General features: G+C 36.6%; 1 protein-coding gene across 4 annotated transcripts in view; it reads left to right on the top strand.

Annotated features, from left to right (window-relative positions):
• The window catches only part of lrp1bb (low density lipoprotein receptor-related protein 1Bb), a 285,213-nt gene that overhangs the window by 209,742 nt on the left and 49,872 nt on the right, over window positions 1-25,599 (top strand). For all 4 annotated transcript variants that reach the window (XR_009272793.1, XM_058786845.1, XM_058786847.1 and 1 more), the window contains 18 exons: window positions 1,100-1,240; window positions 3,695-3,820; window positions 4,009-4,140; window positions 7,210-7,344; window positions 7,638-7,767; window positions 9,377-9,503; window positions 9,622-9,773; window positions 10,087-10,211; window positions 10,341-10,712; window positions 14,045-14,234; window positions 15,301-15,505; window positions 18,409-18,601; window positions 20,385-20,510; window positions 21,038-21,166; window positions 21,436-21,555; window positions 21,915-22,028; window positions 23,357-23,506; window positions 24,093-24,215. Coding sequence is in view for 3 of the 4 variants with exons in the window: in XM_058786845.1 (XP_058642828.1) it covers window positions 1,100-1,240; window positions 3,695-3,820; window positions 4,009-4,140; window positions 7,210-7,344; window positions 7,638-7,767; window positions 9,377-9,503; window positions 9,622-9,773; window positions 10,087-10,211; window positions 10,341-10,712; window positions 14,045-14,234; window positions 15,301-15,505; window positions 18,409-18,601; window positions 20,385-20,510; window positions 21,038-21,166; window positions 21,436-21,555; window positions 21,915-22,028; window positions 23,357-23,506; window positions 24,093-24,215 (2,790 nt within the window). In the remaining variant the exon portion in view is untranslated. The remainder of the gene's footprint in view (window positions 1-1,099; window positions 1,241-3,694; window positions 3,821-4,008; window positions 4,141-7,209; window positions 7,345-7,637; window positions 7,768-9,376; window positions 9,504-9,621; window positions 9,774-10,086; window positions 10,212-10,340; window positions 10,713-14,044; window positions 14,235-15,300; window positions 15,506-18,408; window positions 18,602-20,384; window positions 20,511-21,037; window positions 21,167-21,435; window positions 21,556-21,914; window positions 22,029-23,356; window positions 23,507-24,092; window positions 24,216-25,599) is intronic.

Raw genomic sequence — 25,599 nt, 5'->3', positions numbered from 1 at the left:
ATATATATATATATATATATATATATATATATAAGTTTAACATATATATAGAGAAAAAAGATTAGAAATTTAGAATACAATGACAAATATATATATATATATATTTATATATACATATTATATTTATATATATGTATATATATATATTTATATATACAGTATAATAAAGTATATCAACAGTGAAAAAAGCTTTTAAAATCTTTGTCATTTTATTTTTAAGTTACTAATCCAAAGTGACTATTTATTTAATTTCCTTTTAGTTACTATAGTAGTTATAATTGTAGTAATTGTAGTTAATAGTTACTACAATTATTATTACTATTGTATAATCTTAATAACTTGTTGGAATGTCCATCAACACTAAAAAAAAGCTTTTAAAATCTTTGTAATGTTATGTTTAAGTTGCTAATCGAAAGTGAGTACAGTTTTATTGTAGCAATCACATAGCAGTATGTGATATTTTGGCTGAAACTGTGATTTTTGTTAATTAATTTCTTTCATCCAATTCATTCAATGCCATTCGGTTCATTCAATCCCCCTGTACTTTAACAAATACAAATATGTGTTTCTTTTTACGGTTGCACGGCTACGACTGTCTCCGGCTCTCCTGTATTCCTGCAGCAGACAGATATGGTCTAGGCTCGGAGCCAAGGACAATCTCTGAGGCCCTTTGTGGCACACTCAGCCTTACAGAGCGGAAACAACACGAGGGGCTTGCTAGCTGCAGCGCCGCTGTGAGAATAGATGCACTCTGATGGCTTTGTGAATGAAGAGTCCTTGTCTTCAGCCAGGGCACGTAGCCAGGCCGCCCTGAGCTCTGCCTCATTGACTCACACTGGGAAGGGAACATGCATAATGCTCAAGTCCTATCTCTTTACTTTACTTGCTCGCTTGCTCACTCTCTCCCACCACCTCCCTCGCCCACCCGTACGCTGTGGCGTAGCACAGTTTTGGCACTGAAAAAAGCACAGCACACCACCGGATTATATGCATGTGGTATAAAAGGGACAAACAAACGATAATGGCATGTGCCTCCATTGGCAGTCAGACCTGCTGGTTCTGTGACTTTGGGAAATGAATAATTCATCTGTTTTTCCAGGTGGCAAGCTGTGGTGGGCCGATGACGATCTGGCTCAGCTGGGAACGGTCGCCAAACGGGATGGACGTAACCCGGTGGTGCTGCGCAATAAGACCAGCGGAGTGGTACACATGAAGGTGTATGACAGAGATGGTCAGAAAGGTGCGTTGAGATACAGTCAAGGTTGTTGCAAAAATAGCTTGACCGGTCATTGTCTTTGAAACGGATAACTGAAGTTTATCGTCTTTTTAGAGCTGTGGGATTTATTTCTGGTGTTGACATGTTTCCCAAAAGAACAGGAAATTTGGGCAGGACATATCAAAGAGTTTTTAAGTAACCCGTATACTTTGGTTAAATCACAGCCACTTGCATGCTAGTTAACTGAAACTAAAACCTTTAAAAAAAAATGTTTCTTGAAATACAGTTAAACTGAAATAAACATAAATAAACTTCTAGTTGTACCATTTCTCATTTAATCTGATGTACAAAATGAGCTAAAACTAAAATAAGAAAAAAGAAATGTAAAATTAATATCTATGTAGACATATTTGAAAAAAGACAGAACGATATTACTCAAACTGTGTAACTTAACTTAAATTTCAATCAATGAATTAAAAAAAAAAACCCACTAATTTAAATCATTTGAAAAAATATATAATCTCAATGATGCTAAAACAACACTGCCAAGTATCATGATTTAGCTACTTGATATTACTGTAAATGTTCATTCTTGAGAGCATTTATTGGACAAAATTATTATTTAAAATATTTTTGCTCAATTTTCCTTGTTTAGGACTGCACAAGCATATAAATTAGCCTTAAAGTTAATAGACATGGACTAAAAGCCACAAAACTAATTTTGATTTTGTAGAGTCTTAAAGTAGCGTATAAAAATAAATGTACTGAAATAAAAAAGACCATAAATTTTGAGCATTATACTGTGTTGTTTAATTTACTTGTAAATAGCTTTAAGTGAGTCAACTCTTTTCTGTTTTCTACCTTTTTTTTCTTTTTTTCGCACAAAATATCACAAGCTTATCTTCCCTGTGTGTAAGCAGAGATGTATTCAGATATTGGTTTTCCATTTTGTGAGTTATTCCGCAAATAATTCACACTAATGGCAGATCCATTAACGGCATTGCTGTGGATTTCACTAAACTGTCGACTTGAATAAGGAATGACCATTAAATGGGCACAAATGTAAATCTATCCAGCCACCAAATTTCTCCGGCAGCAATTAGCCTCTCTATTCATAATGCGGAGCTGTCTTATTACTGTCGTAGATGTGCAAGCTGAGCTTTCCCTGAGAGCTTGTGCTAATACACAGTGGTGCAGTTTCCCTCCCCTTCACTTTCAGTTATACAATTAAGACAAGAGTAAGACTTCCAGGAAGAATGTCAAGTCGTCTTGACTTGACAGCAACACTAAAACCTTTCATTAAATGAGGAGAGATATTCCGAATTTACGACCATTCCATTGTGGCCGAACCTGTTAATGAATTGCTTTCATATAAAAGCGTAAATGACATAACTCGGAAACTGTCTCAAATTAGTCTACTGCTTCAGCATTGCTTGTATGGCTCATAAGCAGAATCGCATAGAATCTGCAAACGTTTTTAGAATTGTATCTGCTAATTTTGGGGGAAAAGCTGCAGAAATTTGTGGAATGGATTTAAACCTAATGAAACAAGTTAAACGGAAGGCAGTACATGTGTATATTTTCAAAATATATACTGTATGTGTGTGTATTTATATGTACATAATAAATATACACAGTACACACACATATATTATGTTTATATTACATATATAACAAAAACCTTTATTTTGGATGTGATTAATCACAATTAATCGTTTGACAGCACTAATGTTAATATATCAAATTCAATATTATTATGATTTCATTCAGCTTTTTGATGATATTGAACACGATTTTTCCCCCTCTATTGACAGTCCTAGTTTTTATCAGTAGAAATTGGAGTTTGTATGACAATATTCTCTGTAAAACTGATTTGTAATGAAATTAGAGTAGTTATATATGAAATAAATTCAGCTTTGGTATCACAGGAGTAAATTACATTTTATAATGTATTGAAATATATTTTTAAAATATTTTAGTATTATTTTACATTATAATAATATTTCACAATATTACTATATTTTACTGTATCTTAAAAAAAGTGTACACATTATCATTGAATTTAAAATAAGCTGCAGAGTCAACTTCATTATTTTCCAGATATTTTAATAATTTGCTTTGGCTTTGGTATAAAGACTATATATATTTAGTTTAATTTTAGAGGCTGTCATATTTTCTCATACTGTATAAATGGGTCACTGTATACTGTATAAACAGTAAACAATGGGATACAAGAGGGGTTCAGGAAATATATGAAAACATTATTCATTATTTTTGCTATTTAATTTGGTTGCACTAGTAAATCAGAAATTACATATTTTACTTATCGCAAATGTATGTTTTCAGAACTGTTTGGAATTATTATATTGCAACAATGTATACGTGAATCCCAAAAGCTACAGTCAGCAGTTTTCTCCACAAGTAGACTGATTTTTCGTTCATCAGCATGCTTTCTCCTCTTATCGTGGTCTCTCTCAGGTAGGAATGCCTGTCAGTTGAATAACGGCGGTTGCTCGCAGCTCTGTCTGCCCACATCTGAAAACACACGCACATGTGCCTGCACCATTGGCTACAACCTGCGCAGTGACCGTCTCTCCTGTGAAGGTAGGCTGCTGTCTTGGCCCCTGTCTTTATGGTTTGTGGGGATGTCACGTTTTTTTCTTCACTTCTATCAGGAATTCATGTTGTCTTTGGGTTAGCTGCTTGTTTTATGTGGAAGGTGCCCAAAGAAAACTGTGTGACGTTTGTTTGACCTCCATCTAACATCTCTCGCTTGCTGTTGTCTATCACAGGCCTGAGTTCTTTTCTGATGTACTCTTTTCATGAGGGGATACGTGGAATCGCTCTGGATCCCGGTGATCACGGCGAGACCCTGATGCCCATCAGTGGCACCTTGTTTGCCGTTGGCGTGGACTTTCATGCAGGTACAAACACGGCTCTTCCCGTGACTCAGTCCTGCTATCTTCCACTCTGTTCACAAATGTATAGAACCGCTCTCTGAATCATCTCTGTGTGCACAACAAAGATAAGGCATGTCTTGCTTTCTGTGCATTACTTTTTTTTTTTTAAAAAAAGGTTGTTTGTTGTCAGATGTACAGTCTCATATTAGCTACACAGTCTCTTACCAGATCAGAAGGGACTTAGCAACACTGCATATCACATGTAGAAAAGATAAACAGCTCAGATGGGTTAAACAAGTAGGTGCGAAGAGATAAATGTTCTCTTTATATCTCTTATAGCTACAACTATAAAAGACAGAAAGCAGTAAAGATAATCTAGCGAATGGAAGTAGAGCCAACATCACCACGCTGATGGCGTTGAGGGGCTGTTGTCATACCATGCATTATTCATTCTGTGAATGAGGTTAATTTGACAGCGGTCTGATGCAAGATTGTTCAGCCTATTTCGGGGGAGCATTTTGTGGTGACAAGTGGCATAAATGAAGTGAGCATCAAGGGGACAGTCCACATGTGATGGTACCAAATTAGCATTCTAACAGTCAATAATATGAGACATTTCCATAAACATGCAAACACATATGCATGCAGTAGTACAGACTACCTGTTGTAGTCATTTAAATGTGGCCTGACCTTTCCTACTCCTACTCCCATAAACAAACAACCAACAAACACTGTGCTGAAAATAATGCATATAGCCTTGCAGTCAGTTTAGAACTGATGTAAACATAAGTACACTATATAGATTGGGCTGTGTGTATGTTAGGGGTGACCCCGAGTAGTCGAAGATTCGATGGTTCGATAGGAGCCTGATTCGACTACCAATCTCACAGTCGAATATTCGCAGAGATGTTATGATCATGCCATTTTGGCTATATGAAATGTCTGATTTCACATAGAACTACTTGTTTTCTCCCAATAAGTTAATATACAGCCTATTAAGATAATGCTGTAAAGAATCTGAAAAGAAAGAAGCTTTAAATAAATATTCAACGTGTGTGTGAATAAATCCAACCACCCCTATAGATTTAAGTTTCACTTTCCATAATCCGTGACTGACAGAGGAGCATCTTGGCGGCAGGGATTTAAATCTTTAACAAGACTCAAATTGACACAGACAGAGTGAAAGACTGGATTTTTTTGAATCAAGTAGGGTACAAGTGATTTCAAAACATTTCAGCCAGTTTATATATATCGTGTATATATTATTTATCTAGTATAAGATGCATTTGGTTGTGTTGCGCTGCAATAAAGCGCTTCATTGTAGTACCATGGTGATTATCTCGTCAGTGTGCAGCGGGAGCAGCACAAACATCAATGCAGAATATTAATAACTATGACTGGGACTCATATACATAACATTGGTAACACTTTAGAAAAGGGAACACTTATTAACTATTAACTACGACTTTTCCCTCAATAAACTCCTAATTTGCTGCTTATTAATAGTTAGTAAGGTAGTTGTTAAGTTTAGGTATTGGGTAGGATTAGGGATGTAGAATAAGGCATTAATATGTGCTTAATTACTACTAATAAATGACTAATATTCTATTAATATGCATGCTAATTAGCAACTAGTTAAACCCTAAAATAAAGTGTTACCATAACATTATGATGAGAACACTATTATAATAAAACGCTGTGAATTTTGTGGGCCTTTACATGCCGCGTGTCTCACGTGGAGATTTGTAATATCAATAGCACGAGGAGCGTTAGGAGATGTTACAATTCAACCTGCAATATTGTGAAATATTATTGCAATAAAAACATTTAAAAACGAGATTGATTGATTGGTTGATTTGATTGATTGTGTTTTTACCAGCTAAACTTTAATCATCTTTATTGATATTTGATATTTATTGATATTTATTTAAATGATCAATATGGTAAATTAAAATACTACTAATTTTGATAATAATAATGATAATGATAATGATAATGGGTCCTTAAAATAGCACTACTGCTACTACTTATCATAATAATCATAATAATAATAATAATGATGATGATGATGATGATGATGATGATAATTGGTCCATACAAATAAGGGCAGTCATTCAATTAAAAAAAACTTTTTATGTTTGTATTTTAAAATATAATTAAATATTATAATGTTGTGCACCTTATTTGTTATTAATAATAACTTATTATTATTATAAATGTTATAATTAGAAAACCACCATATTATATACTAGCATGTATGTTGTCAATAAAAAATGAATTTAACAAGAAAATCACTACCTTGTAATATAGCCTGCTTCATCCTTTGTATCTGCTTAAACTGAATGGAGGTTTATGCATTCAAACTAATAAAATAATATTCACTTGGCAACTTTAAATCATTAGCTGGACAGGTCATTTTTTCACATGCTGTGTGGGTTGGGAAACATGGCAGAATTGCTGACCTCAGCAGCAGGGCAATAGAGGCAGATGGTCAGAGAGTTTCTCGCCTACCACCAGAATCCGCTCATCTCAGGTGAAGAAAACCCCAGTCCAGCTCAGCCTACGACAGCTGATTACACATGCATACCATTTGCATGTTATTAAGAGGCAGCTTGTTGGAGCATGAAACAGATGAGGGCCTTCCAGCTGGCTGCTGTCACATGTAAGAGATCCGTTAGCCGAGTGTGAATTCAGTAATAACAGGAGGATGCAAATAAATAACTGCTCTCGTCACATTCAGTTTTTAGGGCAAAAATACCAGTTACATTTAGAGCGTGCTTCTGTCACAACAATGTTTTAGTCATTGCTAATCAGGTTTGATTTGTTTGCTACACAATTTGTTCTGTATTTCACTTTAGCATTTTGAATGATATTCCCTACCAGATGCTTGGTTTCTGAAGTTATTGTTTCTACTAAAAATAATTAGATATTAACATTGCGGTCTCTTATAAACAGTATACAAAGCTTCCAGGCTATTTCTGCTTCATTTCTTTCTGCTCTTGTTTTTTTGATGTAAAGGGTCTGAGATGCTTTCTCATACACTATTTATGTTGCAAGCTTTGTTCTTCATGACATATGTCCTCCTTCATACAGGCAATGATTCAATTTACTGGACAGACATGGGATTAAACCGGATCTCAAGAGCCAAGAGAGATCAGACATGGAGGGAAGACATTATCACCACTGGCATCAACAGAGTGGAGGGCATCGCAGTCGATTGGATTGCTGGTAAGACACAAACATAATTTTAAAAATGGAATGCTGCCATTTTTTAACCACTGTCACAAATAATCCAAATAAAATCATTACATTTCTAGCCTTTAGATATACTACTATTAAAATGTTTGGGGCCAGTTTATTTTATTTTTTAATTTTTTTCTCTTGCTCACCAAGGCTGCATATATTTGGTCAATAAACAATAATATAGTATAATACAATTTAAATACAATAAAAGCAGTAATATTGTGAAATTGCAATTTAAAATAATTATCTATTATTTATTTAATTATTTATTTTACCAGGTAACCTTTACTGGACAGACCATGGCCTCAACCTCATTGAAATCGCTCGTCTGAATGGTCTCTACCGGTCAGTTGTAATATCAGAAGGGCTGGACCAGCCAAGAGCCATTGCAGTGCATCCACAGAGAGGGTACGGATCAGTTTCAGCCATGTCTGCAGTTCAGTAATATAAATCTTTAGAATCATTTTAGAAATGACTTAATTTAGTTAATTTTAGGGAACTATGCAAGTGCATTAGACCGGATAATACAATGAGCTCTTGGAAGAGAAATGAAAATGCATTTTAAACCTTTGAAGGTCAAGCAAATTTGGTGATCTGACTCGGACTGTTTCGCTGACAGAATTGGCTTTAAAATGTATTGGCCTCCTCTAATGAACCAAATTAAGAATTTAAATACAGCAGATATGCATCTCCATTTAGGCACAGGCTCATTTTGTAGTCCATTATGGTATTGTTTCAGTAATTAGGGTCAAACTTTATGGTTTCCAATCTTGCCAGTTTTGTCATTGTTTGCCTTGAATTTGATGTTTACAACCTGCAATCAGAATCACACAACAAAAAGACCCATCTACCATCTATCTGCTGACAGCAGACAGCATCAGGAGTGGGATCCTCTAAATCCCAGACATCCACAAAAAAAAACAGCCTCCTATTCAAGCCTAAGGCTGTGAAAGCTGTCTTTTCCTTTTCCAGTTGAGTCAAACTTTGAATGATGTTTCCTTGGTGGTGTAACAACAGTTATACACTTTAAAGGAATGGTTCACCCAAAAATGAAAACTCTGACATATTTTACTCACCATCATTTTGTTCCAAAGCCGTTCGACTTATTCTGTGGAGCACAAACGTAGAAATTCTGTCCTATTGACTCTTTTCCTTGCAATTTTGTAGTGAATGAGTAAAGCTTTCAACCTTAAAAAATGATGCAAAAAGTATCATAAAAGTGGTTCATGTGACTCAGTGTTAATATCTACAGCCTGATCATTGAGAACCATATCAGTCAGATTTTTGAATTTTTAAGCATCAAATCAAATGATTAATTGAAAGATTCCATTCTATCATATTCTATTCATGATTCATTCAATGATTCATCTTCTCTAATGAACATGCCAAGGTGCTCCAGGGCCAATCTCAAGATATATTCAGTGATAAACTGTTTCTAACAAAATTTGTTAAAAAAAAAATATTGTGCACGAGTCATACTGACCATTTTTTGTGAAGCTTTTGCATCCTTTTTAAACTTGATGTCTTATGGGTCGTATGGGTTTGGAATGACAGAGTGAATAAACAATGACAGAATTTTTTTTATTAAATTCCTTTAGGTCGCTATGAATTATAGAATTGTGCATGATTTTATTTGACTTTTAAAACTCCATAAATCTGGATTACCATTTAGGTAATCCAGATTTATGGAGTTTTAAAAATCAAATAAAACGATTCATTGAAAAGATTCAGTTTAAAACAATGATTCATACTTCTCTAATGAGCGTGCCAATGTGCTCTAGGGCAGATGTCAAAATATATTTAATGATAATGAGTCGTATGAACCACTTTATGCTACTTTTGCATCCTTTTTGAAGCTTGGAGTCTTCATATTTTTGTTTTCTTCATAGAGTGAATAAATGAGGACAGAATTATCATTTTTTCGGCTAAGGTCCTTTATTCCTTTGAAGTCACTATGAAATGTAGAATTTGGCATGGTTAAAAGTAGTATTCCGCATCTGATTTTTCCAATTAACAGTTATTTGTTCTGGACCGAGTGGGGGAAGAATCCTTGCATAGGTCGTGCAAGACTGGACGGTTCAGACCAAGTGACCCTGGTCAGTTCTGGCATTGCCTGGCCGAATGGAATCACCATCGACTATGAGGTTGGCCGAATTGGTTCCACTTCCTGATACTCCACTCGCTCTCTTTTCTTCTGATGCTGATAAAATGGGGCTGCTCAAAAGGAGAGGCGCTGATGTGCATTTTCAAATTGCTTTCTAGGAAAATAGATTATACTGGTGCGACGCCCGAACCGACAAGATAGAAAGGATCAACCTTGAAACCGGGGAGGGCCGAGAGATTGTACTGTCAGCCGCCAATGTGGACCTGTTCTCCGTGGCTGTGTTCGGGGCTTACATCTACTGGTCTGACAGGTAATTTATTATTTTACTAAGTGCTACACTCTCCAAAGTGGCCCACGGAGCCAGCTGCTCCAGTCTCAACGGATTAACCCCTTCCGAGCGAGGTTATTATGAGACCTGCCGTATGTTTCTGTCATCTCCCAGGCAGACTCTGTTGGCCTTATGTAAATAGGGTGTACTGTAAGTCACCGCCAAGGTGACGTTTTCTCGGCTTTAGAGTTAAAGCGGCTTTCCTGTGTGTTTTAATGAGTCTTGCTGCTTTTAATTAGATAACCACCACCATAATGCTGATGGTCAGACTTTTTTTCTGTGCTGTCCGTGGCAGAGCCCACGCCAACGGATCGATCCGGCGTGGATTCAAGAGTGATGCCACCGACGCCGTAACGATAAGAAGTGGTCTTGGCGTCAACCTGAAGGACGTGAAAGTGTTTAACAAAGGCCGGGAGAAAGGTTGAGGTTTCAACTTAATGAGTTTATTTTTATTATGCCACATATGTTTTCTTTGAACAAAGCCCAATCATTCTGAATATCTCAGTGTGCATTCAGTGATATCTTTCTACTGTATGCTTTTGCACACAGGCACCAACCCGTGTGCGAGGAGCAATGGAGGTTGTCAGCAGCTGTGTTTTCACCTGGGCAGCGGAAGAAGGACTTGTTCCTGTGCTCATGGGTACTTAGCCGAAGATGGCTTTGCTTGCCAAAGATATGAGGGCTATCTTCTGTACTCTGAAAGGACCATCTTGAAAAGCATCCACCTGTCTGACGAGAGCGATCTTAATTCCCCTCTCCAACCTTTTGAGAATCCAGACTACTTCAAGAACGTCATCGCTCTGGCTTTCGATTATCGGCAGCAGACCTCGCACCACAACCGCATATTCTTCAGCGACATCCATTTTGGGAATATTCAGATGATCAATGATGATTGGTCTGGAAGACAAGTCATAGTTGAAAGTAAGTCCAGTTGGCTTTATTGTAAATGCTTTCATGGTTTTCAAGGGGCGTTTGAAAAATCCTGCTAATTGCTAGGCTTTTGTTGAGCATAAAATATGTCCAAAGATGCTTCTTCCACAAAGGCGGGCACTTGTTTTTGGTCCTGTCGTCGTCCTGATTCAGACTCATTGCAGTGACCCACATGTTGTTTAATGTTCTGCCGCTAGAACCATTCCAGCCTCTTAGCAGCCATTTGTGAAAGGCCATTTGTTGGAAACCATAAGTGGCACTGCCTGTGATGTACAGCAAGGCCTCGATGCATCCAACATCTAGTAAAAGTGGTATAATAGCTACCTCCATTTTTCTGCAACTAAATGGGACCAATTTAACTGTCAAAAAAGATGTTTAAAACACTGCATCTTTTTCTGTGTCCCCACTCTTGATGGATTAAAATCGCTTGTCTCATTTCCACCGTCCTCAAACTGTAACAGAAATATGAGTGGAAGCAGGGTGATATTTTTCAAGATCCTGCCTGTCACTGTTGTTGGAAAGTTCAGAATATGGTTATTGATTTCCTCATGTTCGCTATATACGGCAGACATTTCAGCCGCAATCGATATTCACGTCTGATGGTGGCCCACAATGAAAACCTAATACGCCTAATGACTGTGTATTATCCATTTACAATGTAATGAGACAATCATGACTGTTCTTAATATCAAACAACTCATGTATTATTGCTGCATATGCTGTAGTGCATGTTTACAGATGGACTTTTTTTCAGATCCTAATATGTCGTTCACAGCGTAATTTTAGATTCAGAACTTATTCCGACATAATTACTTCTGCAGAACTTCAGGGGATGTTCTTAAAACAAATAGTTCACTCAAAAATTTTAATTCTGTCATAATTTGTCAGTGCCGATAGCGCAGACATACAGAGCTGTTGTGCTACAGGCGTCCCGAGTTCGAATCCCGACTCGAGTCGAGAACCTTTCCCGGTCCCACCCCACTCTCTCTCCCTCTTAACTTTCTGTCAGCTCTGGTCTGTCCTATCATAATAAAGGTACAAACACCAAAAATAAATCTTAAAAAAAATAAATAAATCTTTCATAATTTACTTCCATGGTATGATTCTTCTTTGAAGCTTTGAAGCTTAAAAGCTTCAGTCCTCAGAACGTAAGTCATACAGCTTTAGAACAAAACAAAAGTGAGTAAACAACAAAAGTTTTGTTTTTGGATGGACTATCCTTTAAATCGAAATACAATATCTGTGTCTTAGGTAAACAGGGAAAAATCCCTTAATGCCTTTTTGGTACTTAGTAAGCCAGCTCATATCACTTTGCTGAGGTTAATGGGATACAAATATACTTAGAAAGCTTCTGTGCTGCATGATTAGTGCTTCTGTCCACTTACAGTACTCTCTGAATTCTCTTTTAACTAACACCATTGCTCCTTAGGTATAAGACCTTTTTCGAATTTCACTTTTACTTAATTTGCCTTTTTTTAAAACCTACTCTTTGTCATCATGAAAATGGTTTTGTTCTGATTCATCCTTGCCTTTATATTTAACAAAACATAATTTACATCAATTAGAATCACTGTTTTTGTTTAGTTTTTCTCCCAAGTGTATACTGAAAAAAAAAAGAAAATTACATGCACACACACAAATGGTAAACTTCCATAACTGAAGCATAGTTACTTAATCGAAAATCCATAAAATGTGAGCTGTCACATGGGGACTTCTGGGAATGTCAATTTATGGTGTTTTAATGTAAAATTACTATAAATATAAGGTAAGGTTAGCTCTATTACAGTTATTCACTGTATACAGTAAGGAAACATACTCTTAACCAGTTAACAGGTTTTTGCCGTAGCATTTTTACCGTTAAAATCGATAACATTTTTACAGTGTTAGTGTTTGTAAAAATATCACGATTCTTGGTAGGAATTTCAATATTGCATTTGCAACTAATATGCTGTTGAATACATTACCTTTTTAAATTAAGTTAAATATTATATACATTATTAATATCAAATATGAACAAATTAAATTAAAACAACGGCATGCACATTTTTCAAGTAATTACTTTATTAGCATAAAATACATGATACATTAATACTAGTTTGACTGGGAAGTACGTCTATAATTAAAATTTCAGCCTAAAGCACAGATTAGATATTTTGATCCGTATCCAGCTTGTTAATGTTCACTTGAGACATTTTTGAAGGAGAAGTGCATTTGATCATTCACGTGTACTTTTCATACCCCTGCCACACTGTAACGTTCACATAGATATCCTCCACCTCTATCTATTTGAGCATAAGTACCCCAACCGGAGAGAGTGAGAGTGTGATGTTGACTACAGGTTGAAATGAGCTGGCTCTTTTGATGGCGTCTCCACACTCGAGTTCACTCACTTTCCCAGAGATGAAAGCCATTCCCAGCTACCTTGACTACATGCACACTTGCAAATACCCTCTCCGTTCTGTCACCAGGAGGGGGTGAGGACGTTAATAATCTGTATTTCCCTAATTAAGTCATACATCCCCTGTTAATTACTCCCTGGCCTCTCCAACAGTTTCTGCAAAGGCAAGCTGTCAGGCACTTTTTATTGTGAATGATTAATTAGTGATGGATTTCTGCAGCCTGTTCATAAAGTATTCTTTAAGATTTTTCAAAGAGTAGCATTTTTAGCTAAAGCCTCTGTGTTTAAACAATTGATATTTCAATGATGAATTTTTAGACATGACAGCAGACAAAGCTTAACCGTTTTATAATGCTTAGTGAGATGCCGCTTTGATTGATTATATGGTTTTCTGAATGAACACATTCACCGTGTGATTTCAATATCAAAAGAATGCAAAGGAAAAAAGTGTATTACCAAGGCTGTATTTAGAGTTAAAAAATTTAAATTGTGAAATATTGTTGTGTTTTAAAACAACTATTTTATTTTAATATATATATTTTTTTAAATATAATTTATTCCTGTGATGGCAAAGCTGAATTTTCAGCAGCCATTACTCCAGTCTTCAGTGTCACATGATCCTTATTATTCTAAATTATTCTAATATGCTGCTTTGGTTCTCATGAAACATTTTCTCTTATTATCACAGTTCAAAATAATTGTGCCGCTTAATATTTGTGTGTAAACTGTCATACATGATTTTTCAGGATATAAATAAAGCTATAAATTCAGTAGTTGGAAGCATTAACACACAGTGGTGTGTTCATTTCCAAATTGTAATATCAACGAAAACATGCTATTAAATCACCTTCCCATGTGACTGGAATCAGTATGTCTAAGCCAGTGGGAATGAAGCACGGTCAAGCTATTTTGTTGTTTTCTGTAGATGTGGGTTCGGTTGAAGGCTTGGCTTATCACCATGCCTGGGACACGATTTACTGGACTAGCTCCACCACCTCAAGCATCAGCAGATACACAGTAGATCAGAGCCGACAAGGAGCTTTCACCAGGCAAGCCGTTGTCACCATGTCTGAGGATGACCATCCCCATGTCTTGTCACTGGATGAATGTCAAAAGTAAGAACCTTTTTTTTTTGCTCTCTTAGGTATCTGATATTGTCGGTCTATAAAGACTGTCAAATCACAAAAATGACATTGAGAGTGCTTTTTAGCATTGTTCAAGGACAGTACTTTTATACAAGACAAAACATATATAATTTCACATGAGAGTTTGTTGTCATGTGCATTGGAACACTTATTTGCACTTCAGAACATTCAAAAAGCCCAGTCATCGGTCATGTGACATGCAAGAACCAATGGTGTTTGGTTTGACGCCTATTAAAGGTGCCATTTTTCCGCTCCATCAGAGGGAAAGAATTCATTCGCTACAGACTAAACAAAATGGACACGTTCACTTGATAGAGAAACCTTTGTGGACACGTAATGTGAAACAAAATTGATTTTTATGTCAGGAGGAAGCATATTGACTTTTAAAATCGAGAGCAAATTGATTCGTCACACACAGAAAAACTGACATATATGGAATGTCAATCAGTCAAGAAGGAAAACATTTTAATTAGTTTGACCTCTTCAGATGAGCAGGGCACCATGTGAAATTTGTTGTGGACAGAATATTTTTATTCCTGACCTAGCAGAGTAGCAACTCTCCAGACATCGTGGATGGTATATGCACTTAAATATCCTCTCCAAAAGAACCATTTGAGCCTGATGAACAGCATTGATATTCAGAAAGATGTGCCGACCCTGAGTTCACCGACTACATTAAACCCTCAACCTTGGAGAGAATATGCTTACTTGGTAATCTGGCACTTTTTCAAATGGACTACAGACTGCTGTTAATTAGAATCTAACCTGAAATGATTAATTGGCATAGAATGTCAGCATGTATCACTAATTTTCAATTAGTCCGTGGAATTAGACTGTGAAAGGAATTTGTGAGAGGGGCGTCAAATAGGCCCTGAGGCCTTTCTGCCCACTATTATTTGTAAGTCAGTGATATTCCCTTGCGCCATGAGAGGCAGTTTAAAAATACCAGCAAGCGACAGTATTGAATTATTTTGTTTCGCTAGTGCTGTCTGTAAAATCGCTTCTATTCCTCATTTTTCTCCCGTGTATTTTGTAGCCTCATGTTTTGGACCAATTGGAACGAGCAGCGCCCCAGTATCATGCGCTCCACTCTTGCAGGGAATAACATGAAAGTCATCATTAGCACAGATGTATTCACTCCTAACGGACTCACAATTGACCATAAAGCGGAAAAGCTGTATTTCTCTGACGGCAGCCTGGGCAAAATTGAACGCTGTGAATATGACGGCTCCCACAGACATGTGAGTATCGCTCTTTTTCTCTTTCATGATGTTTCAGAAAACTCTTCTACAGCATTTATTAATCTAGGTTGATGTGATATTTTTATATTTTTAAAATATGTAATATTTGATCAGTTTTATAATTTTACATTCAGCAAAATTATTTACTGTTAAAAAATAGTTCCAATGTTAGTTAATTGTTAGTCAAAGGAAAGGACATGACGGGTGTCTCATACTTGGAATTTGTGCTCTGCATTTAACCCATCCAAGTGCACACACACACACGTGTTTGTTTTTGTGAAAAGTGGGGACATCCCATAGGCATAATGGTTTTTATACTGTACAAATTGTATGTGCTATTGCCTTACACCAACCCTACACCTAACAGGAAACTTTGTGCTATTTCAGATTTTCAATACACTCCATTCTGTGTGATTTATAAGCGTTTTGAAAAGTGGGGACATGGGATAATGTCCTGAAAAGTCACCTTGTAATACCTATGTCAAATTTATGTCCTCATTTGTCACACACACACACACACACACACAGACAGAGCAGTGGGCAGCCATTTATGCTGCGGCGCCCAGGGAGCAGTTGGGGGTTCAGTGCCTTGCTCAAGGGTCTCACCTCAGTCATGGTATTGAGCGTGGAGAGAGCGCTGGACATTCACTCCCCCCACCTACAATCCCTGCCAGACCTGAGACTCAAACCCGCATCCTTCAGGTTACAAGTCTGACTCTCTAACCATTAGGCCACAACTGCCCCTAACTGCCCCAATGCAGATAATGTTATCTAATGCAACTAATAAACAAAGAACCTTATTGTCAAGTGTTACCACAAACTTTAAGCAAATTAATTATGATATGCTGATTAATTAATCAGATTAATTATTGCTTTTTGAATAATGAATCATGTTAAATTAACCCTAGTTCATTTCCTGTTCCAGTTCATTCTGCATTTTTTTTTTCTCTATTTGTTTCTTATTATTTAATGGAGTTTTTTTGATTAGTGGAAATAACAACCACCAGTTGAAATAATTCCTACTCTTTTTCTAAAACATAAACCTCAATTAGGTTTTGCAGCGGGTCTCTACATCTCGACGATAATGACTTGATGACCACCCATAGGACGGGTGACTCTCTGGAGTCATTAGTGTCCACTGATGCCAGGTCCATTGACCCTTCACAAGATCAGCTTAATCGTAATGAATTATCCACTTTGAAGAAACATGACAAAGAGTTAATTACAGTTCCTCAACCTCCCAAACTAAGAGCACTAGTGGTAATGAAAGCTTATTTTGAGACCCCTGCCGGGCCGTCCTATCAACTAGCCAATTAAACTGTGAAGAATTAAGCAAAACTAAATCAACATGGTTTTTGGCAAACTGCCTTTGCAGTTGGAATCTCCCAACTGGTTTTAGCGGAAGGGTTTGTGTGGTGAAACTGAGTGGAAGCTTAACGGTACGCATGGTTAGACTTTCTCTGATGAAACGCAATCTGTCATACTGTGAGGTGCCATCATTTATATCACATCCACACAAAGAGGTCTATTATTATAGATGTACATTTTTGGTAATGCCCATCAGAACTGCGAGCAAATGCATGTGGCTATAGTTGTTAGCCAAAAACTCTATTTGACATCTATTTGATCAGATAAACAGAGATAATTAGTGCTGGAGCAGAACGCTTGCACCCCTAAATTTAATTCTGAATCAATATGCTCCATCAAAAACCATCTGGCATGCTCCTCATTTTTTCCCCCCTCTCGTATCTCCAGTTGTTGTTTGCTCAAGCTGGGCTCTCTTAATCAACACCTGTCCTATTTTTCCCACCATGGTGGCAGGGCTAATGTGATCACGGCTACAAGCGTGTTCCTGTTAATGGTTGGGTCTCCGGAGCTGTGGGACATCCTCCCGCCCCACAGCCTGGAAACTCCCAGGAGTCGTCGTGTGATGTATATCTGTGTCCGTCACCATGACACCTGCATTAACACTCACAGGATCTGGGCTAAACTGGCTGCTGGGGGATTATTTAAAGCACGTGTCCTCTTCCTACACATTAGTTTTTATTTCCCTCAAAGAGACTTTCAAGTGGTCGTCAGAGTGTATTTGTCCCTTATTTTTAATTGTAAGCCATTGGTTTGTTCCTTGTGTAAGATGCATTTCTCTATAGGACTGGTGTTTTGCAATGACTTATAATAGTCGTGAATATTTTGACAGCTGAAATTTTAGGATGCACGATATATCAGTACCATACCATATTAGAATATGGTCATGAAGAATATGCGATTTATAAGTACAGTACTAATAAACAGCCAATATGTTATTTAATAAGCATGGCAATAAGCAACTAGTTAATAATGAAAATTGGTCCTTATACTAAAGTGTTACCGAAATGTATTTTAATTTATTTTATCGGTCGATATTGGTTATGTAATAAATTAATGCATGTACATTTTTCCTGGTTTTACATTTTGATTACCTTTGTGATTTATCTTTAGGACATCTCAAAATAAATATTTATTACATTTTTTCATACTGTACATTATAATAATGTGATGTCTAAATTCACTTTGATTTGATTTTAGGTTTTCAGTGTTTTAATTTTGGGATCAGTATTATTTGTGTGTGTGTGTGTGTGTGTGTTTATTTATTTAGAAAGTAAAACTTATTCAGCAAGTATGTGTTAAATTAATCTAAAGTGACAATAAAGACCTTTAGATTGTTACAATTTGTTCTATTTCAGAAAATGCTGTTCTTTTAAATTTACTATTAAATTAGAACGAATTGAAAATAAATGCAGCCTTGGTGAACATGAGATTTGTATACAATACATGGCAGCACCCAAATATATACTATATATCGAATATATATCTGTAATCTGTAAGTGAATGCTTTATACTTTACCCTCTGTATTTGTTGTCAGGTGATTGTAAGGTCAGGACCTGGCACATTTTTTGGACTTGCTATCCACGGAAACTACATTTTTTGGTCTGACTGGACTCGGCGGGCTGTGCTACGGACCAACAAGTTCACGGGAGGAGATACTAAAGTTCTCAGGGCTGATATTCCCCACCAGCCAATGGGAATTATAGCAGTTGCCAAAGACACTAATAATTGTAAGTATTCCAAAATAAATGATTGGGCTCTGAGAGTGGCCTCTGAATCTTTTATATATGTGTTGCGTGCATTGAATTCACAGTTGAGCTTTCGCTGGTGGTGGCTCTTTTTGATTTCCAAGGAATAGTAGGAATGATAAATTAGAGTGGACTTATTTAGTAACCAAGCAAACTAAATTGGAGACATAATTAATTTTAAAAAGTATCCTCAAGTCACAGAGGATGCTCTGAACTGTCGCAAATATGAAAAGTAGGACATTGGGAAATCGGTTTAAGAGACTCCCGACCGTTTCTGTTTGGGAGCCTGCTGTGAAGGGTTTTCTCCTCTCATTTGTTTGATCATGCCATATGATTGCAGCTGTCTGCCCCTAACCATTTTTACCTAAGGAATGTTACCAGTCAACACCGTCAGACAGAAGTGAGGATAACTGCTGTTGCAATCAACAATGTGATCTTCTTACAGAAATCTTTCTTTCCTATTCTTTCATCTGACACTATGCCACGTTAACACACCACCTTTGATTTTTGAGACTCGTTTCCATATTCATGCTGAGTCACAGCACAATGAATTAGAGATGCTGGAGGCTCGTCATAGGTATAGGTGCTTCATGCAGCTCCAAGAGGCACAATGTTCTGGATTCATAACGTTTCCTGACAGTCTGGATGTTCATTTAAAAGTTCTTTGATCAGTTGGACAATTCTTTCTAATTCGATTTTGTTTTTCATTATAAACATATATATGCCTGCATAATAATTAGAGTCAAACTTGGAGAATGTCTTGGTATTTGATTTGTCCTAACCCCCCTTCCCTTCATGACAGCAGTCAGGCAGCATAAACCAAAAAACCTGTTCTCCAGCATGATTTAATATATTCTAAGAACATCTTGTGCCTTAATGGATGTGAGAACATCTGACGTCTGTACAAAGCAGGGTTATTAAAATAAAATGTTCACCATAAAAATGTTATTTGAAATAAAAATGATAGCTTTAACTGGAATGAAATAAAGTATAAAATCTTTTTCAGATTTTAAAACTTTTCTGCTAGTTGCCAAGCCAACTTTTTTCATTTTAAATAAGTTTAACTTGATGTACTAAATTAAGTAAAACTAAAACTGAAATAAAAATGAATAAAAACTATATACACTCTAAAATAAATAGCACACAATGTACTGTATTAATATGACAGGTCTGTCTGTTGGTCTGTCTGTCGGTCGGTCTGTCGATCTATCTTTTTATTTTTTAACATTATACAGCACAAAATTACTCAAATTAAAAGCTAAAATGAAGAAGAAAGCGGAATATATTAAAATGAAAACTGATTCAAAAAATTTAATAAAACCTACAATAGTATCTCAATGAGACCAAACTAACATTAGTATTAAAGAGTCACGTTCAATATCACAAATTTGCATATTTGATTATAGTGACCTAAAATAGAGCAGAACGGTATAGTTTTCTTCTTCCGTTTAAATGAGATTACACTTACGCTTTACATTTTTAACAACTTTTTTGTTTTGCTTAGGAACTGCACTTTGTAGGAACTCCAGGGTATTCAGTGAATAAGCCCCTGATGTACTGCATTTGTCAGTGTAGTCAGCTCTTTTTAAGAAAGCAAACCTGTTTTTAGCTCAAAGTTTTGAGGATTGCTCACTTCAAAGACTTTGAATGACTTTTACTCTGTGTTCTTGTTTGTTTGTTGCTTAATATTGTTATTTAGGCTTTTTTTACATACTCGGAGTACTGTTGTGAGGGTACATGATGTTTCTTTGTCCCTATGTTTCAGGCGAGCTATCTCCATGCAGGGTTCTGAATGGTGGCTGTGGTGACCTGTGTCTCCTTACTCCAGATGGCACAGTCAACTGCAGCTGCCGAGGAGAGCGGATACTGCTCGATGACAACAGATGTGTGTGTAAGTTTCGTCATGCTTCCCTCAGACTCTCAGGGAATATGAGTCCCTCCGTCTCAGAAAGATGTGAAATTACTTTGCTCCATGTATTCCAGCATTTGTTTTGTATTCAAGTAGTCATCGCTATGGCTGTTTCTCAGAAGTTAGGGATTTGAACTATTCCTGTACCATTTTTGCTATGAACATGAATGGTACTTAAAAAATTGTAGGCTTCTTTACAAAAGGTGTGCTATTGGATCAAAGACATGATTCTAATTTTGGCTTATTTGTTTTTATTTGATTCAGAAGTTCATTAAAAATCAATTAAAAATGCAGTCGAATACATATTTTTTTATGATTAACATCATAACTGATTTATGTAGTGTGATTCAGGATTCAAAAACTTTGTCAACTAGTGATAGAAAGTTGTCTTGGGTAAAAGGTTCACATATACACAATACAAAATAAAAGAGTTAATAATTAGTCCCATAATGAATTTCGTTTAGATAAAGTTAGTTTTTTTTAACGTCGTTTTGCGTTCTCTTTTATAGCAAAAACATCCTCTTGCAACATCCACACTGAGTTTGAGTGTGGAAATGGGGAATGTATAGACTACCAGCTAACGTGTGATGGAATTGCCCACTGCAAAGACAAGTCAGATGAGAAAATGCAATATTGTGGTAAGCAGCCGATCACAATGCTTTGCCGTATGTACTCCCCACTCCTGCATCATGAAAGCAGTAAGCACGCAGAATTGGTTTAAGGTGGCAGTTCCATTCCCTGAGGCTTCAACCTAATAAAATGAGCCGCTTCTCCTTACTGCTTTCAACCAGAGGAGCAAATGGGAATAAGCCCAGAGCAACAGAAAGAGTAAATAAGAGAGAGGATATGAAGCTTTTTTTGCCCTGATGTGAAAGATTTGCTGTGCCATTGCTTTCTGTATCGCTAGACAACAGGAGCTGCCGAAAGGGTCACCGTCCTTGCTACAACAGGCGTTGTGTGGCTAACAGTCGCTTTTGTGATGGAATGGACGACTGTGGGGACAATTCAGATGAGGCATTTTGTAACAGTGGGTATCTTGTCTGCGAATATTATTATTTTGACATTTTGCACCTAAATTTCACTTTAGGAAGTAATTTTTTTTGCAGTCTATAAAAGAAAATAGGCAGCAAAAAAAATATATTGTGCCGCTAGTCGGTTTATTTCGGACCATGTTAGACCTCAAAAATGGCACCCAATTTTCAAGATGTGAAAGCATTTCACAAGTCATTTTCTTTGGAGCTGTCTGGAAGACCCTGTTATCATCAGTCAATTGCGGTGCATATCATACAGTACAAATATCAGCGCACAATATTTCATTCATTTAAGCGCACATCCAGGTGCTTTAGTCTCTCCGCTCTCAGTGTAAATGAAGTGTCTCTGTTCCAGATGTCACGTGTGCTGCGTCTGAGTCATCCTGTCAAGATGGAACTTGCATACCAATATCCTCCTGGTGCAACCAGGTCATCGACTGCGCCGATGCCTCGGATGAAAAGAACTGCAGTAAGGCACCGCTGCCCATGTTGCAAATCAGCACACGTTCTCGTTATCCTACTGTAATAATCGCTGCCTTGACGTATCAGACTATTATAGACTACACATGTAATGCATTCCTAGATAGAACTGAGGATAAATCAATAAACTGTCATTAAAGGGATAGTTCACCCAGAGATGAAAAAATGCCCTTCCAAATCTTTATGACTGTCTTTCTTCAATCTTTAAAGCATGTCCTGTGCACTCTTTCCCATTTAACGAAAGGGGGCAAAATGACAAAAAGCATCTTAAAAGGATAAGGATACTTTTAAAATCAAGTCTGAGGGACAGAGGTACTATATTCCAAGTCGTTTGATGTCATATGATATTGCAGTCATTATTGTAGTCACGTGGAGTGAATTTTTTGTCAAAATTAAGTCAAAACTTTCAAATCAAATGGCAGCATTGACATCGATGACGTTAGAGCCAATGGCATTTGGCGTTGATGTTTTTGTAGACTGCATGACTTCTGAAGACCATTTTGGGCCGTTGGAGGAGAACAATATTTTCAACCAAACAAATTTCAGTCTGTTTTTCACAAAAAGCTATCATATGGCTTCAGCCGACTTATATATTGCCCTTCAAAAGGTTGCAATCAGTATGATTTTTTTTAAAAGAAACCTTTTATGTTTACCAAGTCTAAATTTATTTGGTCCAAAAAAAAAAAAAAAAAAAAAAATATATATATATATATATATATATATATATATATATATATATATATTACAATTTATTTATGCAAATCCAAATTTTCAGCAGCTATTACTAGTCTTGTAGTAACACATGGTCCTTCAGAAGTCATCCTTATATAATGATTTGGTGCTTAAGAAACATTTCTTATTATTATCAACGTTGAAAACGTGTGCTACTTAATATTGTTGTGGAAACTGTGATACATATTTCTTTTTCAGGATTCATTGATGAATAAAAAAGTTCAAAAGTACATAATTTATTTGAAATAGAAATCTTTTGTAACATTATATATGTGTTCACTATCACTTTTGATCTATTTAACGTAGCCTTGCTGAATAGTGTAGTTGTACTTTAATGATACTTTATTACTTTAATGGTGCTTTTTTGTAATTATGGAGACTTGGCTCTATTTACTTTCATTACATTGCAAAGAGTAGCTTGGAAAATATTAAGAAAGTCATCTTTTGAGAGTCATGTGGACAGAAGTCATATTTGGGTGAACTATTGTTTTCATTTTGAATGATCATACAGCTTGGAATCATTTGCGTCGTCTGTTTTGTCATCTCTTGTGACCTAGATAACAAAGTCTTGCCCCCTTTTTTCAGATCACACAGACTGTGCAGACTTTTACAGGATGGGAGTGGCAGAAAAGGGCTTTGTCAGTTGTAACAGCACCTCACTCTGCGTTCACCATTCCTGGCTGTGCGATGGAGCCAATGACTGCGGAGATTACGCCGACGAGAGGAACTGTCAGGGTAACGCTCACTATAGCTCTCCGTTTGTTAGCTTTGCAGCTTGAGGAAGCCAGGTTCCATTAAAATCGAATTAATTTTGTCGAAACACTATTTATGAAAGAGGTAATGAAGCAGAGACAAGCCCCTGTCTTTTTCTCCATGCTTGAAGAGCCTCAAAAGGTGCGGAAGGCTGATGAATAATTATTGGTGATTGTCAGGCTTGCGAAGAGCAGACATTTAAACACTCGTGCAAACTGCGGTCCCTTCAAAACCGCTGATGAAAAGGTAGCATAAAAATGAGTCTTGGCAGGTTTCAGCTTATTACTCATTAGCGTGTCAGTGGTTTCAAATAGAAAGCAAATGTGGAATTTATCAGAGAAGACCTGTTTGAATGGAGATGTACTTTTAATGAGGCAAGTGCACTTTTACACCCTTATAGTTCCATAGAGAATTGCATCACATAAAGATTTCATCTGCCTGGGAGTGATTTTAGGGAGGGAATAATGACCCAAACAACCGCTGGACCAAATTCTCACTACACTAAGCAAATCTTGGACTTTATTTACGCTCTCCATAATCAAACACGTTTTTTCTCTGACTGCCGCAGTCTCCCACGGGCAGAAATGTGCAGAAGGCCACTTCGCCTGCCCCAGCGGGAACTGCATCTCCAGCGTGTGGCTTTGTGATGGGCAGAAGGATTGTGAAGATGGTGCAGATGAGTTCCAGTGTGGTAAGCATGACTGGTATTAGCCTCCCATTGCTTTCACTCGGCTTGATTTCTCATGTGGAGCGAGAGATTACGGTCCACCTCTTGAGATGAGCTTTGAATGCAGAAACCAATTCAGCTGCTAATACTGAGGTCAAGAGAAGCATTTTCAGGTGATAGAAACCAATCTCCATGTGTACCTGTGCCCTTGGAGGCTTGTTTGTATGTATATAACTGGATCCCTCAAAGCATTTTCAGTTCACCAAACGGTTGTATGAAACTCAGATAGATAGACAGATTATATATTATACATTTATAAAATAGTTTTAGTTGTTTATTGTATGCATTTATTTATTAATTTATGAATAAATGCATTAATTAGTGAATTACTTTTTTCAAACAACCTACAGTATGCACCTCATCTAATGTGGACATACTCCTTTTTTGGAATTGAAAGGGTGTTTTTCTCCTTAAGATGACACGGCATCTTTGCTCAGCGTCAGCACTGTGAAAGGAGATAGGATCGGATTAGATAGGAGAGCATCAGACAGCCGAGGAGAATCATGGGAATTTGAGACCAATCTTTCCTGCTGCGACCCTTAATTTCATTCTCCATGCTGTAACCCCAGGAGTGGACCACTCTAACTCTTTTGGCAGGCAGAGTCTGTCTAGAATAGACAGACAAAAAAAACTTGGTTTGGATATAAACTGTCGTCTTTGTCACCTGCTTTCCTGCTATCGCAATTTGCACATGCATGGGCATGTTTTAATATATAATTATGTTGACGTATAATTATATTCTATCAAATCTGTGAGGTATTCTTGCCGTAAAATAATTTTATTAAAAAAATCTTTTAGGCATATCTGTTGAGGTACAGTACCATTCAAAAGTTAATGGTTGGTAAGTTTCTAAAAGTTGGTGATTTTTTTAAAAGTAGTCTGTTATGCTCACCAAGGCTGCATTTATATGATCAAAAATACAGTGTAAGCTGTAATATTGTAAAATATTATTACCATTTAAAGTGACTGTTCACTATTTTAATATATTTAAAAATATATTTTTCCTGTGATGGCAATGCTGAATTTTCAGCAGCCATTACTCCCTACTTCATTGTCACATGATCTGGTTTTCAAGAAACATTTATTTACTGAAATCAGGTCAAAATAGTTGTTGTGGAAACGGCGATATTTTTTCAGAATTCTTTGATGAACACAATGTTCCAAAGAACAGAATTTTTTAATAGATTACGTCTATTTATTACATCAATTAATTTAACATAAATTCTGTACATTTTGAATCCATATATAAGCTGAAATATTATTTTGTTAACTTTTAGAAGTGCAGTAGCATGTAGACATACTCAGAGCTGAATGAAAGTCAAAAAAAACATTTTCGTAGGGTAAAGCT

This window comes from Onychostoma macrolepis, chromosome 09 (assembly GCF_012432095.1).
Source record: "Onychostoma macrolepis isolate SWU-2019 chromosome 09, ASM1243209v1, whole genome shotgun sequence".
NCBI lineage: Eukaryota > Metazoa > Chordata > Actinopteri > Cypriniformes > Cyprinidae > Onychostoma > Onychostoma macrolepis.
Note: the sequence above shows the minus strand (reverse complement) of the source record. Positions and strands in the feature narration are given on the sequence as shown.